This window comes from Rhinopithecus bieti, unplaced genomic scaffold (genome assembly GCF_001698545.2).
Source record: "Rhinopithecus bieti isolate Rb0 unplaced genomic scaffold, ASM169854v2 scaffold_13351, whole genome shotgun sequence".
In the NCBI taxonomy this organism is placed as follows: Eukaryota; Metazoa; Chordata; class Mammalia; order Primates; family Cercopithecidae; genus Rhinopithecus; species Rhinopithecus bieti.
In genome coordinates, this window is record NW_016807514.1 from 3,605,031 (window position 1) to 3,626,256 (window position 21,226).

A 21,226-nucleotide genomic window follows, 5' to 3' on the forward strand; every position below is an offset into this window, starting at 1 on the left:
CTATTATTTTTTTTTGAGACGGAGTCTTGCTCTGTCGCCCAGGCTGGAGTGCAGTGGCCGGATCTCAGCTCACTGCAAGCTCCGCCTCCCGGGTTTACGCCATTCTCCTGCCTCAGCCTCCTGAGTAGCTGGGACTACAGGCGCCCGCCAACACGCCCGGCTAGTTTTTTTGTATTTTTTAGTAGAGACAGGGTTTCACCATGTTAGCCAGGATGGTCTCGATCTCCTCACCTCGTGATCCGCCCATCTCGGCCTCCCACAGTGCTGGGATTACAGGCTTGAGCCACCGTGCCCGGCCAATTTTTTTTATTTTTTTGAGACAGGATCTCACTTTGTCACCCAAGCTGGAGTGCAGTGGCACAATCACAGCTCAGGGCAGCATCAACCTCCGAGGCTCAAGATGTCCTCCCACCTCAGCCTCCTGAGTAGCTGGGACTACAGGTGTGCGCCACCATGGCCAGCTAGTGGTTTTTTTGTATTTTTTTAGCATCTGGGTTTTACCATGTTGCCCAGGCTGGTCTCAAACTCCTGGACTCAAGCGATCCTCCCTGTTTGCCCCGCAAAGTGCTGGGATTAGAAGCGTGAGCCACTCCGCCTGGCCTGATTTTTTTTTTTTTTTTTTTTTTTTTTTTTTTTTTTTTTGAGATGGGGTTTCACTATGTTGCCAGGGTTGGAGTGCAGTGGTACAATCAGAGCTCACTGCAGCCTCAGACTCTTGGGCTCGAACAATCCATCCTGCCTCAGCTTCCCAAGTAGCTGGGACTACAGGCTCAAGCCACCATGCCTGGCTTGATTTTTTTTACTCAACAATGTATTCTGGAGTCCCTCCACAGCAGAACATAGAAATAAATGGTCCTTATGCCTTCTTTACAGCTGACCTTCTTTACAGCTGACCTTCTTTACAGCTGACCTTCTTTACAGCTGACCTCCATCATGTAGCTGTTCCACAGTTTCCTTAACCAATCAGTTCCATGGACACTGGGCTGTTCTCAGGCTGTCACTGTCCTTTCCTTCTTTCCTAGACAGTATATATATATATAGAGAGAGAGAGAGTGTGTGTGAGAGTGTTGGAGTCTCGCTCTGTTGCCCAGGCTGGAGTGCAGTAGCGTGATCTCGGCTCACTGCAACCTCTGCTTCCTGGGTTCAAGCGATTCTCCTGCCTCAGTCTCCTGAGTAGCTGGGATTCCAGACATGCGCCACCAAGCCCAGCTGATTTTTGTATTTTAGTAGACGGGGTTTCACCATATTGCCCAGTCTCGTCTCGAACTCCTGACCTCAGGTGATCCACCTGCCTTGGCCTCCCAAAGTGCTGGGATTATAGGCGTGAGCCACCGTGCCCAGCCCCTTCCTGGAAAGTATATTAACAGTTCACTGGGAAAGGTCCAGGGAGGCAAAGCTGATAAGGAAGAAGCCCTGTCATTTCCACAGAGTCAGGAAGAAGTATAATCTCTCTTACAAAAGCGAACCTGGGCTGGTAATGGTGGCTTGGTTCTATTCCTCCGATTCTGAGGAGGAAAGCGATCTGGCACTGCGGAAGGCGGATGAGTGCAGAGGTGGTGTGGCGTCACCCAGCTGCTTTCCACAGCCATTCTCATGGGTGCTGGGCATTCTGCAAGGTGGCTTGCCTCTGATGGATCAGGTTACAGTCCAGGAAAAAACCGAAGGACCTCCCAGGCCTCACTGTGGCATCACGAGCAGGGCCCCCTGCCAGCCCTACGCATGGCGGGCTGAAAGACTGCTGGGGTCGGGGCGCGTCCAATTCACTCGTGAGCCCAGTTCTTGGCATAGAGTGGCCCAGTGAAAGAGACCACTCCCTTTCCTCACACTCCCACGTCTCCATTGCAAATGGCCCCCACGGGCCAACTGTGCGAGAAGAGCCTCCGGTGTAACAGGATGCACAGCCAGACGGGCTGGGCAGCAGGGGGTGGGGACTGTGGGGAAGGCAGTGGGGAATGTCGGAACCGGCTTGGCATGTTGGGCCCATCTTTCATTTTGTTTTTTGTTTGTTTGTTTGTCTTGAGACAGTCTCGCTCTGTCGCTCAGGCTGGAGTGCAGTAGCACAGTCTCGTCTCACTGCAACCTCCAACTCCTGGGTTCAAACCATTCTCCTGCCTCAGCCTCCGGAGTAGCTGGGACTGCAGGTGTGCGCCACCACACCTGGCTAATTTTTGTATTTTTAGTAGAGACAGGGTTTCACCATGTTGATCAGGATAGTCTTGAACTCCTGACCTCAAGAGATCTGCCCAACTTAGCATGAGCCACCATACCCAGCCGGGTTTTTGCTGCTTTTAATTCTGGAACAGGGTCTTGATTTCACTCAGGACAGAGTGTGATGGCACCATCATCGCTCACTGACTTTGCTATTTACTTTTACAATTTTTCTATTAGAGCCTTTGCTGGAACATAAAATCCAGAAGTCTTTTTTTTTTTTTTTGAGCTGGAGTCTCACTCTGTCATCCAGGCTGGAGTGCAGTGGTGTGATCTTGGTTCACTGCAACCTCCTCCTCCTGGATTCAGGCGATTCTCCTGCCTCAGCCTCCTGAGTAGCTGGGATTACAGGCAGCTGCCACCACGCCCCGCTAATTTTTGTATATTTAGAAAAGATGGGGTTTCACCATGCTGGCCAGGCTGGTCTTGAACTCCTGACCTCAAGTGATCCGTCCACCTCGGCCTTCTAAAGTGCTGGGATTACAGGCGTGAGCCACCCTGCCTGGCCCGATCTTCCATCTTCAAGAGAAGAGAAAAACACCCATTTTCAGGGGAAACCTCCTAGTTTTTTAGGTTGACAATGACTACAAACCATCGTGCACCTACCCCGTCCTCTGAGCCCCCGCGCCCGTGCTGAGCTCCTCCAGGCCCCCCAAGCCTGTCTGTCACCTCCAAAGCTGGGCCCTGGGCCAGGCCTGGACGTCTGGGACCCCGGAGATGTCCCCCCACCCGCGACCTGTAGCCTGCCCCTTCTGCCGTGCCTCGGGGCCCGCGACCGCCCCGCTCCTGCCTGGAGGGCAGGCCCCGCCCCGCCCCGCGCCGCGCGGTGGGTGGTGGGTCGGACCAAGCCACTCGCTCCAGTCGGGGAGCAGCACGGGCGAGGCTCCCCCTCCGGCCACGATGGAGTCTTCCGTTGCCATGGAGCTCCCCGCTCCAAACCACGCCGCTGGCGCCGCGGAGGGCCATCGCCGAGGACCGCCGCCTCCCTGAGCAGCCCGGGGATTCTGTGCCCCCGCAGCCCGAGAACCTGGGACCCAGGCCAGCCAGAGGTGGGTGTGGGGGCGGATGCGTTTGACCCTGGGGCTGAGCTGGAAGCGTTTGACCCCCGCCCCCCAGGCAGAACTCCGTCCCATATTAAACGCCTTTCCCTAAAGCTGTGCCAGAGAAAAGACTGTTAATAGTTCTAGTCCCTGGTTCGTTTCAGGGAACCCCGGCGCTGGCACAGCCTCGATTGAGGGGCCCGCACCTGACTTTGCAGCAGATGTTATAATAATGTATTATTATAACACATTTACAAAAACATTAAACAAAATCAAGGGCCAGCCTGTCTGGTAAAAGTTAAGACTCATGAGTGTCTGCCTAGCTAAAAAGGAGAGCATGGTCCGTAGCCCCAAAGTCATTTGGTTTTAGTATGTATAACCTGGTTTTGGAAGCTGATTTGCCTCTAGTGTTTTGTTACTCCTAAAGGAATACTCCTTTTATCTGCATAAGCCAAGTATTGAGGTAGTCAGCAGGCCTGCTCTAGGGCCCACAGTTGAAAAGAAATTGACTGACAGCGATTCTCCGGGTAAAGATGGTGCATAAATGCACATGGTCAGCTTAGAGATGGGTTCTAAAGCGAACATCGGTAGCTACTACCCAAGTTAAGAAATACAACATCAGCACCCCACAGTCACTCCCCCTTGCCGTTCACAGACCCACTCTTCTTGACCATGTCTGACTTTTTCTTCAGTTTTACTTACCCATGCATGCGTCCCTAAACACTATAGTTAACTTTCGCTTATTTTAAACTATATAAACTTTATATTTATATAAAATTTTAAAGATAATATGTAATTTTATTTAGTGTTACTTAACTCTGCATGCGTCCCTAAAAAATATAGTTAACTTTCACTTATTTTAAACTTTATATAAACTTTATATAAAATTTTAAAGAATGTATGTGGTATTATATAAACAATATATAATATAAATATACTATATAAACTATATATAAAACCATATATAATTTTATGTAAGTTTAATAATATATACTAAACTTTGTATAATACTACATATATTCTTTAAATTTTTTTTTTTTTTGAGACAGAGTCTCACTGTGTTGCCCAGGTTGGAGTACAGCGGGGCGATCTTGACTCACTGCAACCTCCGCCTCCTGGGTTCAAGCGATTCTCCTGCCTCAGCCTCCCGAGTAGCTGGGCTCATGACCGCCCACCACCATGCCCGGCTAATTTTTGTATTTTTAGTAGAGACGGGGTTTGCGCATATTGGCCAGGCTGGTCTTAAACTCCTGATCTCAAGTGATCCACCCACCTCCGCCTCCCAAAGTGCTGGAATTACAGGCGACGAGCCACCATGCCCCCTTAACTTTCACTTATTTTAAACTTTATATAAATTTATTTATATAACATTTTAAAGAATATATGCAGTATTATATAAACCTTGTATTATATAAAGTTATATATTATATATAAAGGTTTATGTAATCCCACATATACTTTTACATAAGTTTAATAATACATATAAACTTTATGTAATACCACATACATTCTTTAAAATGTTTTGAAACAATCCCAAACTTGTATAAAAGTTGCAAGCTCAGCACAAAAAAACTTGTGGTGAAGTATTTGAGAGTAAGTTGCCTCCATGGTGCTCTGTCGCCCACCACCTTTGTCGAGTGTATTTTTCCACAAACAAGGACATTCTCCAACACAGCCACACAGGAGGACACAGGCCTGTTGCTGTGTTTACCCCTCAGTCTGTCAAACATGCTTTACCAGTTAATTGCATCAGGCCCCCAACGTGGAAGGATCCAGCCTGGAATCACTTTACACTGAATTCTCACCATACCTCTTTATTCCCCTTCAGTCCAGAACATTCCTTGGCCTTGCTTTGGCTGTCATGACCCTGACACCTTTGAAGGTCATGGGCCAATGACTTTGTCGAAAGTCCCTCCATTTGGTTTCGTCTGCTGTGTCCTGGTGATTAGATTCCCACTGTGTGTCACAGAGGTGACGCCGGGGCCTGTTCGTTCCATCCAGTCAGCGACTCACAGTGGTCACGCTGTCACGTTACTGGTGATGTTCACTTTGAGCTCTTCATCAAGGTGGTATCTGCCAGCATCTCCACTGGGAAGTTCTTTTTTCCTTCGTAATTAACAAGCATTTTGTTGGAGGTACTCGGAAACTACGCAAATATGTCATCACTCCCAGGCTTGGCCTGGGAGGCTCTCACAGTGGACACCTTCCTCCCCTGCCTGGGTTCTGATACACTCTGCTGGACCACACCAGGGGCTGCCCTCTTCCCTCTCAGGCTCTGCCATCCAGCTCTGAGCCTCAGTCGCATACACCTCCACCCTCCTCACCCGGCCAGGCGCCCGCATACAGCTCTGAGCTGCAACCACACATACCGGCACCCTCCTCACCCAGCCAAGTGCCCGCATACAGCTCTGAGCCTCAGTTGTACACACCGGCACCCTCCTCACCCAGCCAGGCTCCGACAGCCGAGCCTGGGCCACTGTGGATCCTGCTGCACCTGCCCCACCCAGGGAACCTACTGTGACAGTGAAGGGAAGGGGGAGAGGAAGAGTATCAGGCGTGCCTCTGTCTTTTTCTCCTCAGGGTTGTGTGAGAGATTCATTCACACCGTGGCACCACGGCCATCGGGGCTGTCTCTAAGCCTCAGGACCTGAGAATATGACCTTACTTGGACTTACGGTGTTGCCTGTAAGTAGCTAAGAGGAGGACATAATAGAATAGGGTGAACACCTCATCCAGTATGACCCACGGTGTCCTTATAAAAAGGAGAAATTTGGACATAGACATGCACAGAGAATGTCCTGTAATGATGGGAATGTTGCTGCCACAAGCCTCAGGACTAGCAGAAGCTAGAAGAGAGGCCTGAAACAGTCCCTTTCCTCAGGCCTTCAGAGGGAGCATGGCCCTGCCAGCAACTCAGTTTTAGACGATGGCTTCTAGAACCTTGAGACAACTTCTGTTGTCGAAGCCACCTAGGTTGTGGTACTTTGTTATGGCGACCCCAGGAAGCTAAGACAACAGGTGGGATTTTCTGTGGGGTGTGCTCCTGGGAGAGGAATCGCGGAGCTAGAGGGTGCCGTAGGCAGTCTGAGCTCCTCTTCCCCCAAAAACCCACATCCTGATCCTCCGAACCCATGAGCATGTGAGGGGACATGGCACGCCCTTGACTAGGACTGTGAAGTGCCTGTTGAAGTCTTTTGCCCATTTTGGTATGGGGCTGTCTGTCTTCTTCACCCATTCATGGATATTCCTTACGTGGTCTGATAGTAAACCTCTGGGTTATATGCTGGGATTGTCTTCTACTTTGTAGGTTTTCTTTAACTTTCCCTGGGATGTCATCTGAACGAAAGATTTGGGTTTATTTGTTTGTTTGTTTGAGATGGAGTCTTGCTCTGTCGCCTGAGCTGGAGTGCAGTGGCGCGATCTTGGCTCACTGCAACCTCCACCTCCCAGGTTCAAGGGAGTCTCTTACCTCAGCTTCCCGAGTAGCTGGGGTTACAGCTGCACACCACCACGCCCGACTAATTTTTGTATTTTTTGTAGAGATGGGGTTTTGCCGTGTTGGCCAGGTGGTCTTGAACTCCTGACCTCAAGTGACCCACCTACCTCGGCCTCCCAAAGTGCTGGGATTACAGGTGTGAGCCACTGCTCCTGGCCTGAATGAAAGTTTTTCATTGAAATGTGGGCAACTCTACCACTTTTCCCTTTGTGCCTAATGTTTTTAGTGTCTTATTTAAGAAATTCTGAGGTAACAAAGCTCCATTCCTACCCCCCATTGACTCCTCGCTAACACACACGCTGTAGCAGAATTTTGATTTTTCCCAAACGAGTCTTTAATCCACGTGGGACTGATCTTCAGGTGGGTGCCGACAAGGATGTCCATTCCGTGGCCGCTGCTCAGCAACCCTGCTTCTATCCTGCATAGCGCTAGTACTTAAGGGCCGGTTTCTGGCCTCTCTGATCTGTTCCATTGGTCTGTTTGTCTTGGTCAAAGCACTCTACTGTCTTAATTTTACAGCTTTAGAATCAATCTTGATATCTGGTGGGGCACCCCTTCCCCCTTCAAAACTGTTGTTCCGTTGTTCTTCCATATACATTTTACAGTTCACCACACGAGTTTCTCATTCTCTTGCTCTGGCATGCAGACACACACACACACACACACACACATGTTTCTGTTGGGATTTGGATGGGGGTTTTAGGGAATCTGCAGAGCACTTTGGAAAGGACTGACTTCCTGACAACATTGAGTTTCTAGTGCTTGAATATGCAGCTGTTTGTTTATTGATTGATTGATTGATTGATTTTTATTTTTTTGAGATGGAGTCTTGCTCTGTCGCCCGGGCTGGAGTGCAGTGGCCGGATCTCAGCTCACTGCAAGCTCCACCTACCAGGTTCACGCCATTCTCCTGCCTCAGCCTCCCGAGTAGCTGGGACTACAGGCGCCCGCCACCACACCCGGCTCATTTTGTTTTTGTATTTTTAGTAGAGACGGGGTTTCACGGTGTTGGCCAGGATGGTCTTGATCTCCTGACCTCATGATCCACTCACCTCAGCCTCCGAAAGTGCTGGGATTACAGGCGTGAGCCATCACGCCCGGCCTATTTATTTAGATTTTCTTTTAGAAAAAACTTTTATTATGGAAAATTGCAAAGTCAAAAAAGCCCCAGGTGTCAGCCTCACAGCCTTCCTCTCCCATTACCCCTCCCTACTTGTAGTTCTGGACCCATGCGTTTCAAAGAAAACCCCAGGCATGATATCATTTCACCTGGAAAAACCTTTGTAGGTGCCTCTGACAGATAGAAACTTGTTTTTAGCATAACCACAAAATCATCAACCCCAATACAATTAATAAGTTCTTGTTTTTTGTTGTTGTTTTGTTCTTTTTTTGAGACGAAGTCTCGCTCTGTCACCCAGGCTGGGGTGCAATGGCGTGATCCCGGTTCACTGCAACCTCTGCCTCCCAGATTCAAGCGATTCTCCTGCCTCAGCCTCCCAAGTAGCTGGGATTACAGGCGCGCACCACCACTCCCGGCTAATTTTTGTATTTTTAGTAGAGACAGGGTTTCACCATGTTGGCCAGGACGGTCTCGAACTCCTGACCTCAAGTGATCTGCCCGCCTCAGCCTCCCAAAGTGCTGGGATTATAGGCGTGAGCCACCACACCCGGTCCACATTAATAATTTCTTAATGGAAACTAATGCCAGTTTGTGCTCATTTTCAGGAATTGTCTCAAAAATGTCTTTCACAGCTGGTTTGCTTGAATCGAGATTCGAACAAGCTCCCCAGGTTGCATGTGGCCAACTTGTCTCTCGAGGCTCTTTTGACTTAAAGACCTCCCCTTCCTTATCTTCCCCCGGCCATTTGTTTGTTGAAGAAATGGGGTCATTTGTTCCATTTATTTTTATGTCCGTCTCCTTTAATGTTGCCCGAGGAGGTTCCTCATTTTCTCTGTGGAGGTCTGTGTGTCTTTTGTTGCATTTATTCTTGAGTACTTCACGGTTTTTTATGTAATCGTCAATGGTAGCTTTTCTAAATCTTATTTTCTCATTATTTCTTCTGATAAATAGAAATATACTTGGTTTTTATTATTGAAGTTGTACCTAGCAACATTACTAAGTTGTTTTAATTAAATAACTTATCTGTATATTTGTTTAGATTTTCTGTGTATACAGTCGTTTTATCTGAAATAATGACCATTTTTCCTTCCATTCCTTATGCCTTTTCTGTCTTTCTTTCTTTCTTTCTTTTTTTTTTTTTTTGAGGCAAAGTCTTGCTCTGTTGCCCAGGCTGGAGTATAGTGGCATGATCTTGGCTCACTGCAACCTCCACCTCCTGAGTTTCAGTTTCAGCAATTCTCCTGCTTCAGCCTGCTGAATAGCTGGGATTACAGATGCCCCCCACCACACCCGGCTAATTTTTGTATTTTTAGTAGAGCCGGGGTTTCACCATGTTGGTCAGGCTGGTCTCGAACTCCGGACCTCAAGTGATCCACCCGCCTTGGCCTCCAAAAGTGCTGGGATTACAGGCGTGAGCCACCGCACCCGGCCAATATTTCAGCAGACCTTCTTTCTGTTATTGCCAGTCCACTTAGAAACCCACATGAGATCACACACTTAATTTGATTTTTTTCTCTATTTTTTCATATATTTAAAGTAGCACCCATAATGAATAATTTGATCAATGAATCATCTGATCAATCAACATTAAATGCAGATTTGACGCTGCTGAGTCTTCCTGGTGAATTGAACATGCGGTTAGAATGTGTCCCCACTGCCGTTCCTGCTTTTTGCCTAAGTTTTTTGTCTGTTTCTAGACAACTCCAGTAACTTCCTATTTAAGGTTCCTGCGTTTCTTTCTGACTTTTAAAATGCAGTGCTTCCTAAGGTTTTAGATGTCTCTCTCTCTATCTTTTTTTTATTATTTTTTTTATTTTTTGAGACGGAGTCTCGCTCTGTCGCCCAGGCTGGAGTGCAGTGGCCGGATCTCAGCTCACTGCAAGCTCCGCCTCCTGGGTTTACGCCATTCTCCTGCCTCAGTCTCCCGAGTAGCTGGGACTACAGGCGCCCGCCACCTCGCCCGGCTAGTTTTTTGTATTTTTAGTAGAGATGGGGTTTCACCGTGTTAGCCAGGATGGTCTCCATCTCCTGACCTTGTGATCCTCCTGCATCGGCCTCCCAAAGTGCTGGGACTACAGGGGTGAGCCACTACACCCAGCCTGGATGTCTCTTTTAAACTGTAGAGAGTTTGGCCAGGTGCAGTAGTTCGCACCTGTAATCCTAGCACTTTGGAAGGCTGAGGCGGGCGGATCATCTGAAGTCAGGAGTTTGAAACCAGCCTGGCCAACATGATGAAACTCCGTCTCTACCAAAAATACAAAAATTAGCTGAGCGTGGTGGCCTGTACCAGTAATCCCAGCTGCCCAGGAGGCTGAGGCACAAGAATTGCTTGAACCCAGGAGGGGGAGGTTGCAGTGAGCCAAGATCGCACCTCTGACCTCCAGCCTGGGTGACAGAGTGAGACTGCCTCAAAAAAACAAAAAAAAAACAAAAAAAGTTAGTTTGATTTTTTTGTTGTGGTTCTTGGTTTTGTTGTTGCTGTTGTTTAGTTAGTTTGTTTGTTTGTTTGTTTGAGACGGAGTCTCACTCTATCCCCCAGGCTGGAGTGCAGTGGCGTGATCTCGGCTCGCTGCAAGCTCTGCCTCCTGGGTTCACACCATTCTCCTGCCTTAGCCTCCCGAGTAGCTGGGACTACAGGCACCCGCCACCACGCCCGGCTAATGTTTTGTATTTTTAGTAGAGAGGAGGTTTCACCGTGTTAGCCAGGATGGTCTCCATCTCCTGACTTCGTGATCCGCCTGCTTCGGCCTCCCAAAGTGCTGGGATTACAGGCGTGAGCCACTGCGCCCGGCCTGTTCTTGGTTTTTAATGCAATTCAATAATATACTTCCCTTTAGCTTGGTTATTTAATCTATATTTTTACCTTTACTTAGGTTTTAACCTGAAAGTTTCTTATTTTGTTCATTCTTCAACTTTTTTTTTTTGGAGACTGAGTCTTATTCTGTTGCCCAGGCTGCAGTGCAGTGGCATGAATTCAGCTCACTGCAACCTCTACCTCCCGGGTTCAAATGATTCTCCTGCCTCAGCCTCCTGAGTAGCNGCGCCCGGCCTGTTCTTGGTTTTAATGCAATTCAATAATATACTTCCCTTTAGCTTGGTTATTTAATCTATATTTTACCTTTACTTAGGTTTTAACCTGAAAGTTTCTTATTTTGTTCATTCTTCAACTTTTTTTTTTTGGAGACTGAGTCTTATTCTGTTGCCCAGGCTGCAGTGCAGTGGCATGAATTCAGCTCACTGCAACCTCTACCTCCCGGGTTCAAATGATTCTCCTGCCTCAGCCTCCTGAGTAGCTGGGATTACAGGGACACGCCATCACGCCTGGCTAATTTTTGTATTTTTAGTAGAGATGGGGTTTCACTATGTTGGCCGGGCTGGTCTCAAACCTTAAGTGATCCACCCACCTCGGCCTCCCAAAGTGCTAGGATTATAGGCGTGAGCCAGGTCACCTGGTTTGTTCTTCAGCATTTTTACAAGAATTAAAGCACAGTCCTATCCAGCATTTCTGATGGTTTTCAGTGTGATGACGGCACACTGGCTGGCCATGTTACCACGGTGGAACTTCCACGCTTTCCTGGGTCTCTCGGTTCCCGATCCCACTGTTCCCACCGGAGGAGCACCCGAAGCTGCCACTCCCGAGCCTCTCACAGCTGTGTGGCCACGTCGGGTTTGTTCTCAGCTTCCCCTGCAGAGGGTCAGCCAGCGCCTCTGTCTGCAGGGACAGCCACCCTCATCCCTCCACCTCCCGCTTCTCTTTGCTCCTGTTTCTCCCACTGGCCCTTGCCCTGGTAGATTCATGTACTGAAAACGGTACATCTACCCCCTGTTGTTAGTGAGGACTCAGGAGAGATCAGAGGGGACTGCCTGTTGGAAGTGCCGTCTTTAACGGATGCTCAGTGTATATGGTCTCGTGTGATCATCTGAAATGGAACTGTGTGTGCGCAAGGACACCTTTTATAAGACTGTCACCCACTGGGTGTCCAGCAAAGCGAGGTCACGGAGGCCACAGGGAATTCACGAGCCCCGAGCTGAATAGGTCTGGCTGTTTTCTAAGTATCTTCTGAAAACCCGGCCATTCAAAGACTAGCAAGTTAATCAGTTCCTTCAAGGGGAAAAATATTGTTGGAATTTTACAAGATGCCTTAAAATTCTGCCTCTCAGGACTTTAAAATGCAATTGTTTCTTTGTAAGTTTAAAAAATTGCTGGCATTGATATATTAATAATTCATCCAAGAGACATTGCTAGGCACTGAAGTATTTTTAGTGAATTATTCTGAAGCAATTGCTAAGTTAAGCAATGAAAAACAGCCCTCTACAATTTTAGTTTTAGCCTCTCATACATAATGTCAACATTTATGTACATTTCACCTGGAATTACTCATTATTTCAATGTGAAATGGTAGTGCTAATTCCCAATGTAAAATGTCTGTCTCTATGATAGATACATTGACTTATAAGCTTTTTTTTTTTTTTTTAAAACTTTAGAGTCAGGGTCTTGCTGTCACCCAGGCTGGGCTGCAATGGCACAATCACGGCTCACTGCAGCCTTGACCTCCTGGGCTCAAGTGATCCTCCTACTGCAGCCTACTGAATAGGTGGAACCACAGATATGCACCACCATGCCTGGCTATATTTTTTTACTTTTTTTTTTTTTTGAGACGGAGTCTCTCTCTGTCGCCCAGGCTGCCAGGATGCAGTGATGTGATCTCGGCTCACTGCAAGCTCCGCCTCCTGGGTTCACACCATTCTCCTGCCTCAACTTCCCCAGTAGCTGGGACCACAGGCGCCCGCCACCACACCCGGCTAATTTTTTGTAGTTTTAGTAGAGAGGAGGTTTCACCATGTTAGCCAGGATGGTCTCGATCTCCTGACCTCGTGATCCACCCGCCTTGGCCTCCCAAAGTGCTGGGATTACAGGTGTGAGTCACCGCGCCCGGGCACTTTTTTTTTTTCTAGAGATGTAGGTCTTACTGTGTTGCCCAGGCTGGTCTCAAACTCCTGGCTTCAAGAGAGCCTCCCAGCGCAGGCTCCCATGTTGCTGGGATTACAGGCATGAGCCACTGTGCCAGGCTGATTTTTAAGCATTTGACATCAGCTCTTTTGTATATTAATCATGGTACAAGCATGATGTGATTAATAGGTGTTAAAACCAGCCAGGCGCGGTGGCTCAAGCCTGTAATCCCAGCACTTTGGGAGGCCGAGGTGGGCGGATCACGAGGTCAGGAGATCGAGACCATCCTGGCTAACACAGTGAAACTCCATCTCTACTAAAAATGCAAAAAAATTCGCCGGGCGTGGCGGCGAGCGCTTGTAGTCCCAGCTACTTGGGAGGCTGAGGCAGGAGAATGGGGTGAACCCGGGAGGCGGAGCTTGCAGTGAGCCGAGATCGCGCCACCGCACTCCAGCCTGGGCGACTGAGCGAGACTCCATCTCAAAAAAAAAAAAATAGGTGTTAAAACCAATCACATATTTAAGGTATAATAGAAAATAGCCACTGTCTGGGCGCAATGGCTCACGCCTCTAATTCTAACACTTGGGAAGGCCAAGGCAGGTGGATCACTTGATCCCAAAAGTTTGAGACCAGCCTGGGCAACACAGCGAAACCCTGTCTCTACAGAAAATACAAAAATCAGCTGGGTGTGGTGGTGCGTGCCTATAGTCCCAGCTCCTTGGGAGGTTGAAGCAGGAGGATCAGTTGAGCCCAGGAGTTCGAGGCTGCAGTGAGCTGTGATCGTACCACTGCACTCCAGCCTGGGCAACAGAGTCAAACCCTGTCTCAAAAAAATAAAATAAAGTTAGACATTAAATTTGATTCTCACCAGAAAAAATAAGTAAAGAGTTTGTGATTTTAACATTGTTTCTTTTTTTCTTTTCCTTTTTTTTGAGACAGAATGCAGTGGCACGATCTCAGCTCACTGCAACCTCCACCTCCTGGGCTCAAGCAATTCTCCTGCCTCAGCCTCCCAAGTAGCTGGGACTACAGGTGCCTGCCACCATACCTGGCTAGTTTTTGTATTTTTAGTAGATACGGGTTTCACCATGTTGGCCAGGCTGGTCTCAAACTCCTGACCTCAAGTGATCCACCCACCTCAGCCTCCGAAAGTGCTGGGATTATAGACAGGAGCCACTGCGCCCGGCCTGTTTCTTAAGTGAAATTATTTAGTTCCAACATACGGACACAGAAGATTCGGTACCAAGAGTTCCACACGAGCAAGCTCCTAACATTCCCAAAGTGATAACCAAAGTGTAATGATAATTTTGAAATTATTTAAGAATTGGTTTTGGTGTCAGATGTAGTGGCTCAAGCTTGTAATCCCAGCACTTTGGGATTGAGGTGGGCAAATCGTGGATGAGACCAGGAGTTCAAGACTAGCCTGGGCAGCAAAGAGAGATCCGCCCCATCTCTACTAGTAATTTAAAAATTACCTGGGCATGGAGGTATATGCATGTAGTCTTAGCTCCTTGTGAAGCTGAGGCAGGAAGATTGCTCGAGCCCAGAAGTTTGAGGCTGCAGTGAACTATGATTGAGTTGCTGCGCTACAGCCTGGGCAACAGAGTGAGACCCTGTCACAAAAGAAACAAGAAACTGGCCAACAGTATTCCCGAGTATCCCTTTACACTCCCACCAGCAACACGGGCGATGCCAGCCCTTCCACAGCCTTGCCAGTGCTTACTGTTGGCGTTTTGATCTCAAGCATTCTTTTGTTTGTTTGTTTGTTTTTGAGATGGAGTTTCGCTCTGTCGCGCAGGCTGGAGTGCAGTGGCGCGATCTCGGCTCACTGCAAGTTCTGCCTCCCCGGTTCATGCCATTCTCCTGCCTCAGCCTCCCGAGTAGCTGGGACCCCTGGCGCCCACCACCACGCCCGGCTAATTTTTTCTATTTTTTAGTAGAGACGGGGTTTCACAGTGTTAGCCAGGATGGTCTCAATCTCCTGACCTTGTGATCCACCCGCCTCGGCCTCCCAAAGTGCTGGGATTACAGGCGTGAGCCACCACGCCTGGCCTCTTTTGACCTTTTAAACTGGAGTTTGGACTTTATGTGGTTGATAGGAGCTCTCTGTGTGTTCCAGATGTAAGACCTGTGTCACATATGTGTGTGCTGCAAACATTTTTTCCTAATCTGTGGTTTATTTTCTTAATGTCTTCTTTAAGAGAAAGTGTTAATTCATCGTTTTTTTAATCTACGATTTTATTGATCTATATTTTGTGGTCATCTCTTGTAGCTGATTTCTGTCTCCCAGCATGGAGGACGACGGCAGCCTGCTCCCGGAGGACGACGGCAGCCTGCTCCCTGAGGACGGGCTTTTGGAAGATGGTAATAAAGCTTCTGTCACAGTAGCACAAGTTTCAGCAACAAGAAAGACAAACGATATGCTCCGTAGTCGCCCTTTAATTCCGTTTGTGGGAGAGGGTATCTTTGACACTCACGTCTTTCTCTCAAAAGAGGGAGCTTATGTTATTGTCTTTATTTGAAAGAAAGATAAATTGTGGCTGAGATGTTGAAGGCAGCAGACCATAGTTTTCTAGTTTCCAACATCAGTATTGAGAAATCTGGTGCCATTTTTATCCCAATCCTTTGAATGTGACCTATTTTTGTTTTCTTTTCCTGGAAGCTTTTTTTAAAAAATCTCTGATGATCTGAAATTTTTCTGAGACGTGCCTTGATTTGGTTCTGGGCACAGGCAGGCCATCGCAATCTGGAAATGCATTTCCTTCCCACTCCCACCCCACTCCCCACCTCGTTTTGGGTTCTGTAGTATGCTGAGTCAGCTGCCCGTCTCCCGGCGCTGGGTGGCCTTCTCCCCCCCGCCCCCCACCACCGTCTCCTTCTCCTGCCCCGCTTGCAACTGTGGCTTTCTGCCTTTTCCGTCATTTTGACTGAGATTTAATGAAGGGAAGAAAAGCTGTGTTCCATTTGCCATGTTTTGCCGGAAGTCCACTGTAATCTTCTGAGATAGTGACCCTCCGCCTCTTTTGTCTGCGAACCCCTTTACGTTCTTAAAAATTATTGAAGAGCCAGAGAACATTTGTTTATGTTGCCCGTATCTTTCAATACTTACTGTATCAAAAATCAAAGCTGAAACCATTTTAATACTTAGCCACTTAAAATAGCAATAACAAACCTATGAGTGGTAACGTAAGAGTCCGGTTTAACAGAAGACAGCTGGCATCTCAGAGCTGTCTGTTGTGATGTCACCTGTCATATGCGGCCTCTGGAAAACGCCACTGTCCTCTCATGGGAAGACAGTGAGGAGACAAATGACGTGCGAGTGTGACCATGAAGACGGTTTTCACCTCCCAGGCCCTGAAAGACACTCGGGGACTCTCAGGGTTCCCTGGATTTTGCTTTGAGAACCATCAAGTTAGAGCTTGTCAAGATTTATCCTAAAACTGGCCGGGTGTGGTGGCCCACACCTGTCATCCCAGCACTTGGGGAGGCCGAGGCAGGTGAATCACTTGAGGTCAGGAGTTCAAGACCAGACTGGTCATGACGGGGAAAGCCTCTCTCTACTAAAAATGTAAAAGTTAGCCGGGTGTGGTGGGACACTCCTGTAGCCTTAGCTACTCGGGAGGCTGAGGTGGGAGGATCCCGTGAACCTGGGAGGCGAAGGCTTCAGAGAGCCAAGATCGCACCACTGCACTCCAGCCTGGGCAACAGAGACTCCGTGTCAGGTTCATGACTACGCCTAATGTCATGTTGAGGTCCAAAGGGAGTGGGTGGATGAGCAGAGGGAACCCTCGGGGGGCCGCAAGCAGGTGAAAAAGGATTTTATTCAGCAGCAGCTCTGACCAGTGGCTTCCTCTCACACTGTCCGCCCTGTCCTGGCTGCTTAGGCCGGTGGCTCCCACACACACAGCTGCATGGCCGGCTCTCCCTTGACTTCAGGGTCAGCAACTTCACTCTTTCTCTGGGCACGAGCCAAGTGGTGCTGTGCCCAGGCTCCCCCACGTCGGTCTGCAGAATGGACGTCCCTGACTCTCTCTCTCGGGGCGCCAGCGCCCCAATCCCACTGCGTCACCCAGGCTGTTTACCTCCGCCCGTGCCTGCTTGGCTGGTTCCTTACACTCTGTCCCAAAAAAAGAAAAAGATTTATCTTAAAACTTCAGACACAAATGTTTGATCTACTTTTTTTTTTTCTAACCTCTTGCCTTGATTTCTAGAAAGAGATGAATTAGAGGATCCGGAGTTTGACATCAGATGTCTCCTGCAGGAAGCTGAGGATGACATGGACCCAGGACACAGCAGGTAACTCAGAGGGTGGGGGGTAAAGGGAGCAGGGCGGCTGCCTCCTCCCTCCCACAGGCTGTAGCTCCCACAGCTCCCTCCTGAAACAGAGCTGTCAGGCACCCACCCCGGCAGGCTACACCGAGGAATGAGTTCTGAGCCTGCGGCCAGGGTGGTGGTAGCTGGTGTCCTTTTCATCCTAAGCTCAGTGAAGGAACTAGATACTGGTGCTGATAAATTGAAGAAGAAAACAGCTGAAGACAGAACGCAGGCATTTCACCTGCGACAGAACCTGAGCGCCCTGGATAAGATGCATGAGGAGCAGGAGCTTTTCATTGAGAAGATGAGGTGAGCTGGGGCTGAGGCCACTGCACCTCCGCCTCTTGCTGCCCCCCCAGGCCATGACATGGGTGCAGCAGGGGTGGTCCTGTGCCCATCATCACCCTGAGGGCCTGCAAGGGAGGGTCCCACAGGGTCTCCATGGAGGAGAAGTTCTGCAAGCCCCACTCAGGAGCTGGTGCCCAGCGCTCCCAGCCCCCTTCCCACAGAAAAGGCAGAAACAAGCAGCCCCGCTGCCCCCAACGCCAACCAGAGTTGCCAACGGTCAGGCTTTCGCTGTAGCTTCTTTCTTTGTGTTTGTGTGTGTTTGTATTTTATATCTACGGGTCTTTTTGCTAAATTATTTTAAAGCAAATTACAGACATGATAGTTCACTCCTCAATATTTCAGTGTCTCCTAAAAAATAAAAGCATTCAGCTGAGAGTGGTGGCACATGCCTGTGGTCCCAGTTACTTGGGAGGCTGAGGCCAGAGGATCGCTTGAGCCCAGGAGGTCAAAGCTGCAGCAAGCCTGGGCGACAGAGCAAGACCCTGTCTCTAAAAATAAAAAAACTAAAAGATAAATGTTCTTCTGCATAACTTGGGCGCCTAACTTGGATACTTCGCCCAGGGAAACTACGGTTTCCCTCCTCGGCTCCTGCAGCACCTGTGTGTCTTCCAAGTGACCTTCATGGCCGGCGCGGTGGCTCAGCCTGGAATCCCAGCACTTTGGGAGGCCGAGGCGGGTGGATCACCTGAGGTCAGGAGTTTGAGACCAGCCTGGCCAACATGGTGAAACCCCATCTCTACTAAAATACAAAAATTAGCTGGGCGTGGTGGCGCATGCCTGTAATCCCAGCTACTTGGGATGCTGAGACAAGAGAATCACTTGAACCTGGGAGGCAGAGGTTGCAGTGAGCCGAGATCCCGCCACTGCACTCCAGCCTGGGTGACAAGCAAGGCTCTGTCTCGGGGGGAAAAAAAAAATGTGACCTCCAGAGCTCATGCTCTGGGCTTTGCTCCACTGTTTGTACCTGAGGCCAGAGTCGCCCCCAGGAGCTACTGTGTGAACCGGATTCCGACCCGGCCCATGCCCTGCTGGTGATCTGGGCCTGCCTGGCCCATGCTCTGGAAGATGGTGGAGGAGCTCCAGCTCGTCCCTTCCCGTGGGCCCCAGACCTCCCACCACGTGCCTTTCACACGCAGGAGCACGCTTGTTTATGCAGACTCAGTTTCTCTCCCGCTCCTGCACTGTCCTCGGCCCCAGGAGCATGTCACCTTCGGGTGGGGGCCACACAGTTGCCCCTGGGCAGAGTTTTCCAAAAATGGACGACAGGACCCTGCTTGTGTGGCTGGAAGGTGTTAGAGAGACCCCTGACCTGGGCAAGGGGGGCTCTGGGGGTCTGGCTCTGCCTCACCTGGCCCCACTGCCACTTTGGAGGCTGGGGTTTCAGGGAACCATCACCTGACCCTTGCTTTCCTGTTCCAGAGGGGAGCTGCGCACCTGTCGGCAGAGGCAGGACCTGATCGGCAAGCAGCAGGAGGCTGTGGCAGCCGAGATCGCCACAGAGGGAGAGGCGGGCAACATGTAGGTGGCCCTCGACAGAGGGCAGGGAATTGGGCATGAGGTCAGAGCAGAGGCTCATTCGTTCACCCAAAGTGGGGCGTGCCTGCTGCGTTCAGGCCAGTGAGGAGCCCCAGTGTGAGGCCACAACACACACACACAAGCACGTGAGGTTGGCAAAGCTGGGGCCTGGAGGGCGCCAGGGCTGGATCTCTGGGAGGCAGGACTGCGTGGATCAGCAGTTAGGGGAAGGCCCCTCGGGCCACTCTTGCCTGGAGCAGCAGGGTGGGGCAGCTGAAGGCGGGGTAAGAGGTGAGAGGCCCACATGGGTCCCACACTGCCAGGTGGGAGGGCCTGTGGACGCTGGAGACGCCAACACTCACCGACAGGCACTCCCAGAGCTGGCTCCACGGCTGCAGCTCCAGCCTCGCCTCGCCCTCCGGGGACCGGGTGCCTGCAGGGCCTGCCGAGGTCAGCCCAGCCCTGGGAAGGCCCCAGCAGGGTGCCCGTCCTGGAGGTGCTGGTGCAGCCGTGGGGAGCAGAGGGCTAGCAGCCAGGGGCAAGGAAACTAGCAGGTCCTCTCGGCCCTGGAGGGTGAGGGGCTTCTGGCCACTGTGGGCTGCAGGGGCATGAGGGTCAAGGAGCAGCCAGGGCTGCCCAGGTCTCTGCGGTGTTTTGACCTGCCTCATTCCTGGACCGTGGCACCCAGGATCTAGGGGTGACCGCCGTACCTGGCCAGCTGCTCAAAGCCCACCCCTTGCATCCACACGGCCGGGACCTCCGGCCAGCATCGCGCTGCGCCGCTCTCGTGGGTAGCCGCCCACTGCTGGGGAAGTGGTCTCTAGGAGCGCGGCTGGGCTGGTGCTGGATGTGCACTGTGTGGATGATGACCCGGAGGGGAGCAGGAGGGAGGGAAGGGACCCAGAGTACCCCGAGGCGAGGGCCTGGGGCTTCTCAAATGTGCTGGGTCCTTCCCAGGCCAGAGGCCTGGACGTCTGCTGCCCCCAGGGGCTTCATGCAGGGGCGACTGAGGGTCCAGGGCAGGCTCCCCAAGCCCTCACTCCCCCTGGGGCTGTGCCATGTGGGCACTGCCTGCCCAGCAGAAAGTGGGCATGTGGAGAGCCTCCCACCATCCCCACACTCCACCAGCTAGGTAGCCCAGCACCACGATTTCCCTCCTGAGGGAGAGGAGGCCAGGGGGTGCCAGGTGAACCTGGGTGGCCCCTGGGTGACTGAGGCCTGACACACACCCGGTCTGTCCCTTTGCCACTGCAGGGCCACTGTGGGCCGTCTCCAGGCCGTGTCCAGACGCCTGTTTGTGGAGCTGGAGAATGAGAGAGACCTGCAGTCGAGGACTGAGGCCGTGCTGAAGGAGAGCGAGTGAGTCAGTGTGGACTGGCAGCAGGCGGGGCCCCAGAACGGCTTGAGTCCTTCCCACCTGGGGGCGGAGAGCAAGATCTGAGGGGGTTGCACCTGACTGGGAAACTGCCGGGAAGTGGAAAGGGGATTGGGTGAATGCAGCGGTTGGAAGGATCAGTCTTCACGTCGCCTTTTTCCTTTTCTCTGGGTTTGTTTATGTCCCTAGGAACTCCGATATCAGGTTATTTTTTCTCTTTCCTCGTTTCTCATGCTTTGCGCTTCCACAGAACAGCGAGCTGGGTTTTCAGAACCCAGGAGAGAGGCAACTGCCCTGTCCTAAACGCTTTCCTGTGGAGTTGGGTTGGATGCGTCGAGTTGCCTCTGGCGAGTTTGGCAAGAAGGGGTTTGGGAAGGTGCACGAATTGCTCAGAGCGACTGAGGGCACCCTGAGCTGGCCTCAAGTAGGACTCCCAAACCACATGGCCCCCAGCCCCGGGAGCTGCAGCCAGGTCCTTGGTGTCCACAGCACTGACCCTGCACGTGCCCAGGATGACCTAAGCTTTCCAGCCTGGGCAGGGCAGGGGGCACAGAGGGATGAGTGCTGGCCTCAGGCCACCCCGCCCACAGGAGTGCCCATGCCACCGGCCCTTGTGCGACCTAACATCTCGGCCCCACCCCAGTGAAGACACCACTGGGCTTTGACCCAGTCTCTGACCCGTGCTCGCTGTGATGTAGTCGCGACCCAGTCTTTGACCCGTGCTCCCTGTGATGTAGTCACGACCCAGTCTCTGACCCACACTCGCTGTGATGTAGTTTCTGACCCAGTCTCTGACCTGTGCTCCCTGTGATATAGTCACGACCCAAGCTGGTGTCCAGTGCCCTGCACCGTGGCCCCA

The 21,226-nt window shown here is 50.7% G+C and overlaps 1 protein-coding gene across 1 annotated transcript in view; it reads left to right on the plus strand.

Annotated features, from left to right (window-relative positions):
* The first annotated feature begins 3,120 nt into the window (after positions 1-3,120).
* The window catches only part of CFAP74 (cilia and flagella associated protein 74), an 80,526-nt gene continuing 62,420 nt past the window's right edge, over positions 3,121-21,226 (plus strand). Inside the window, exons 1-6 of the mRNA XM_017882526.1 lie at positions 3,121-3,257; positions 15,088-15,179; positions 17,027-17,111; positions 17,295-17,438; positions 18,897-18,995; positions 20,247-20,351. Coding sequence (XP_017738015.1) covers positions 15,107-15,179; positions 17,027-17,111; positions 17,295-17,438; positions 18,897-18,995; positions 20,247-20,351 — 506 coding nt within the window. The 5' untranslated portion in view covers positions 3,121-3,257; positions 15,088-15,106. The remainder of the gene's footprint in view (positions 3,258-15,087; positions 15,180-17,026; positions 17,112-17,294; positions 17,439-18,896; positions 18,996-20,246; positions 20,352-21,226) is intronic.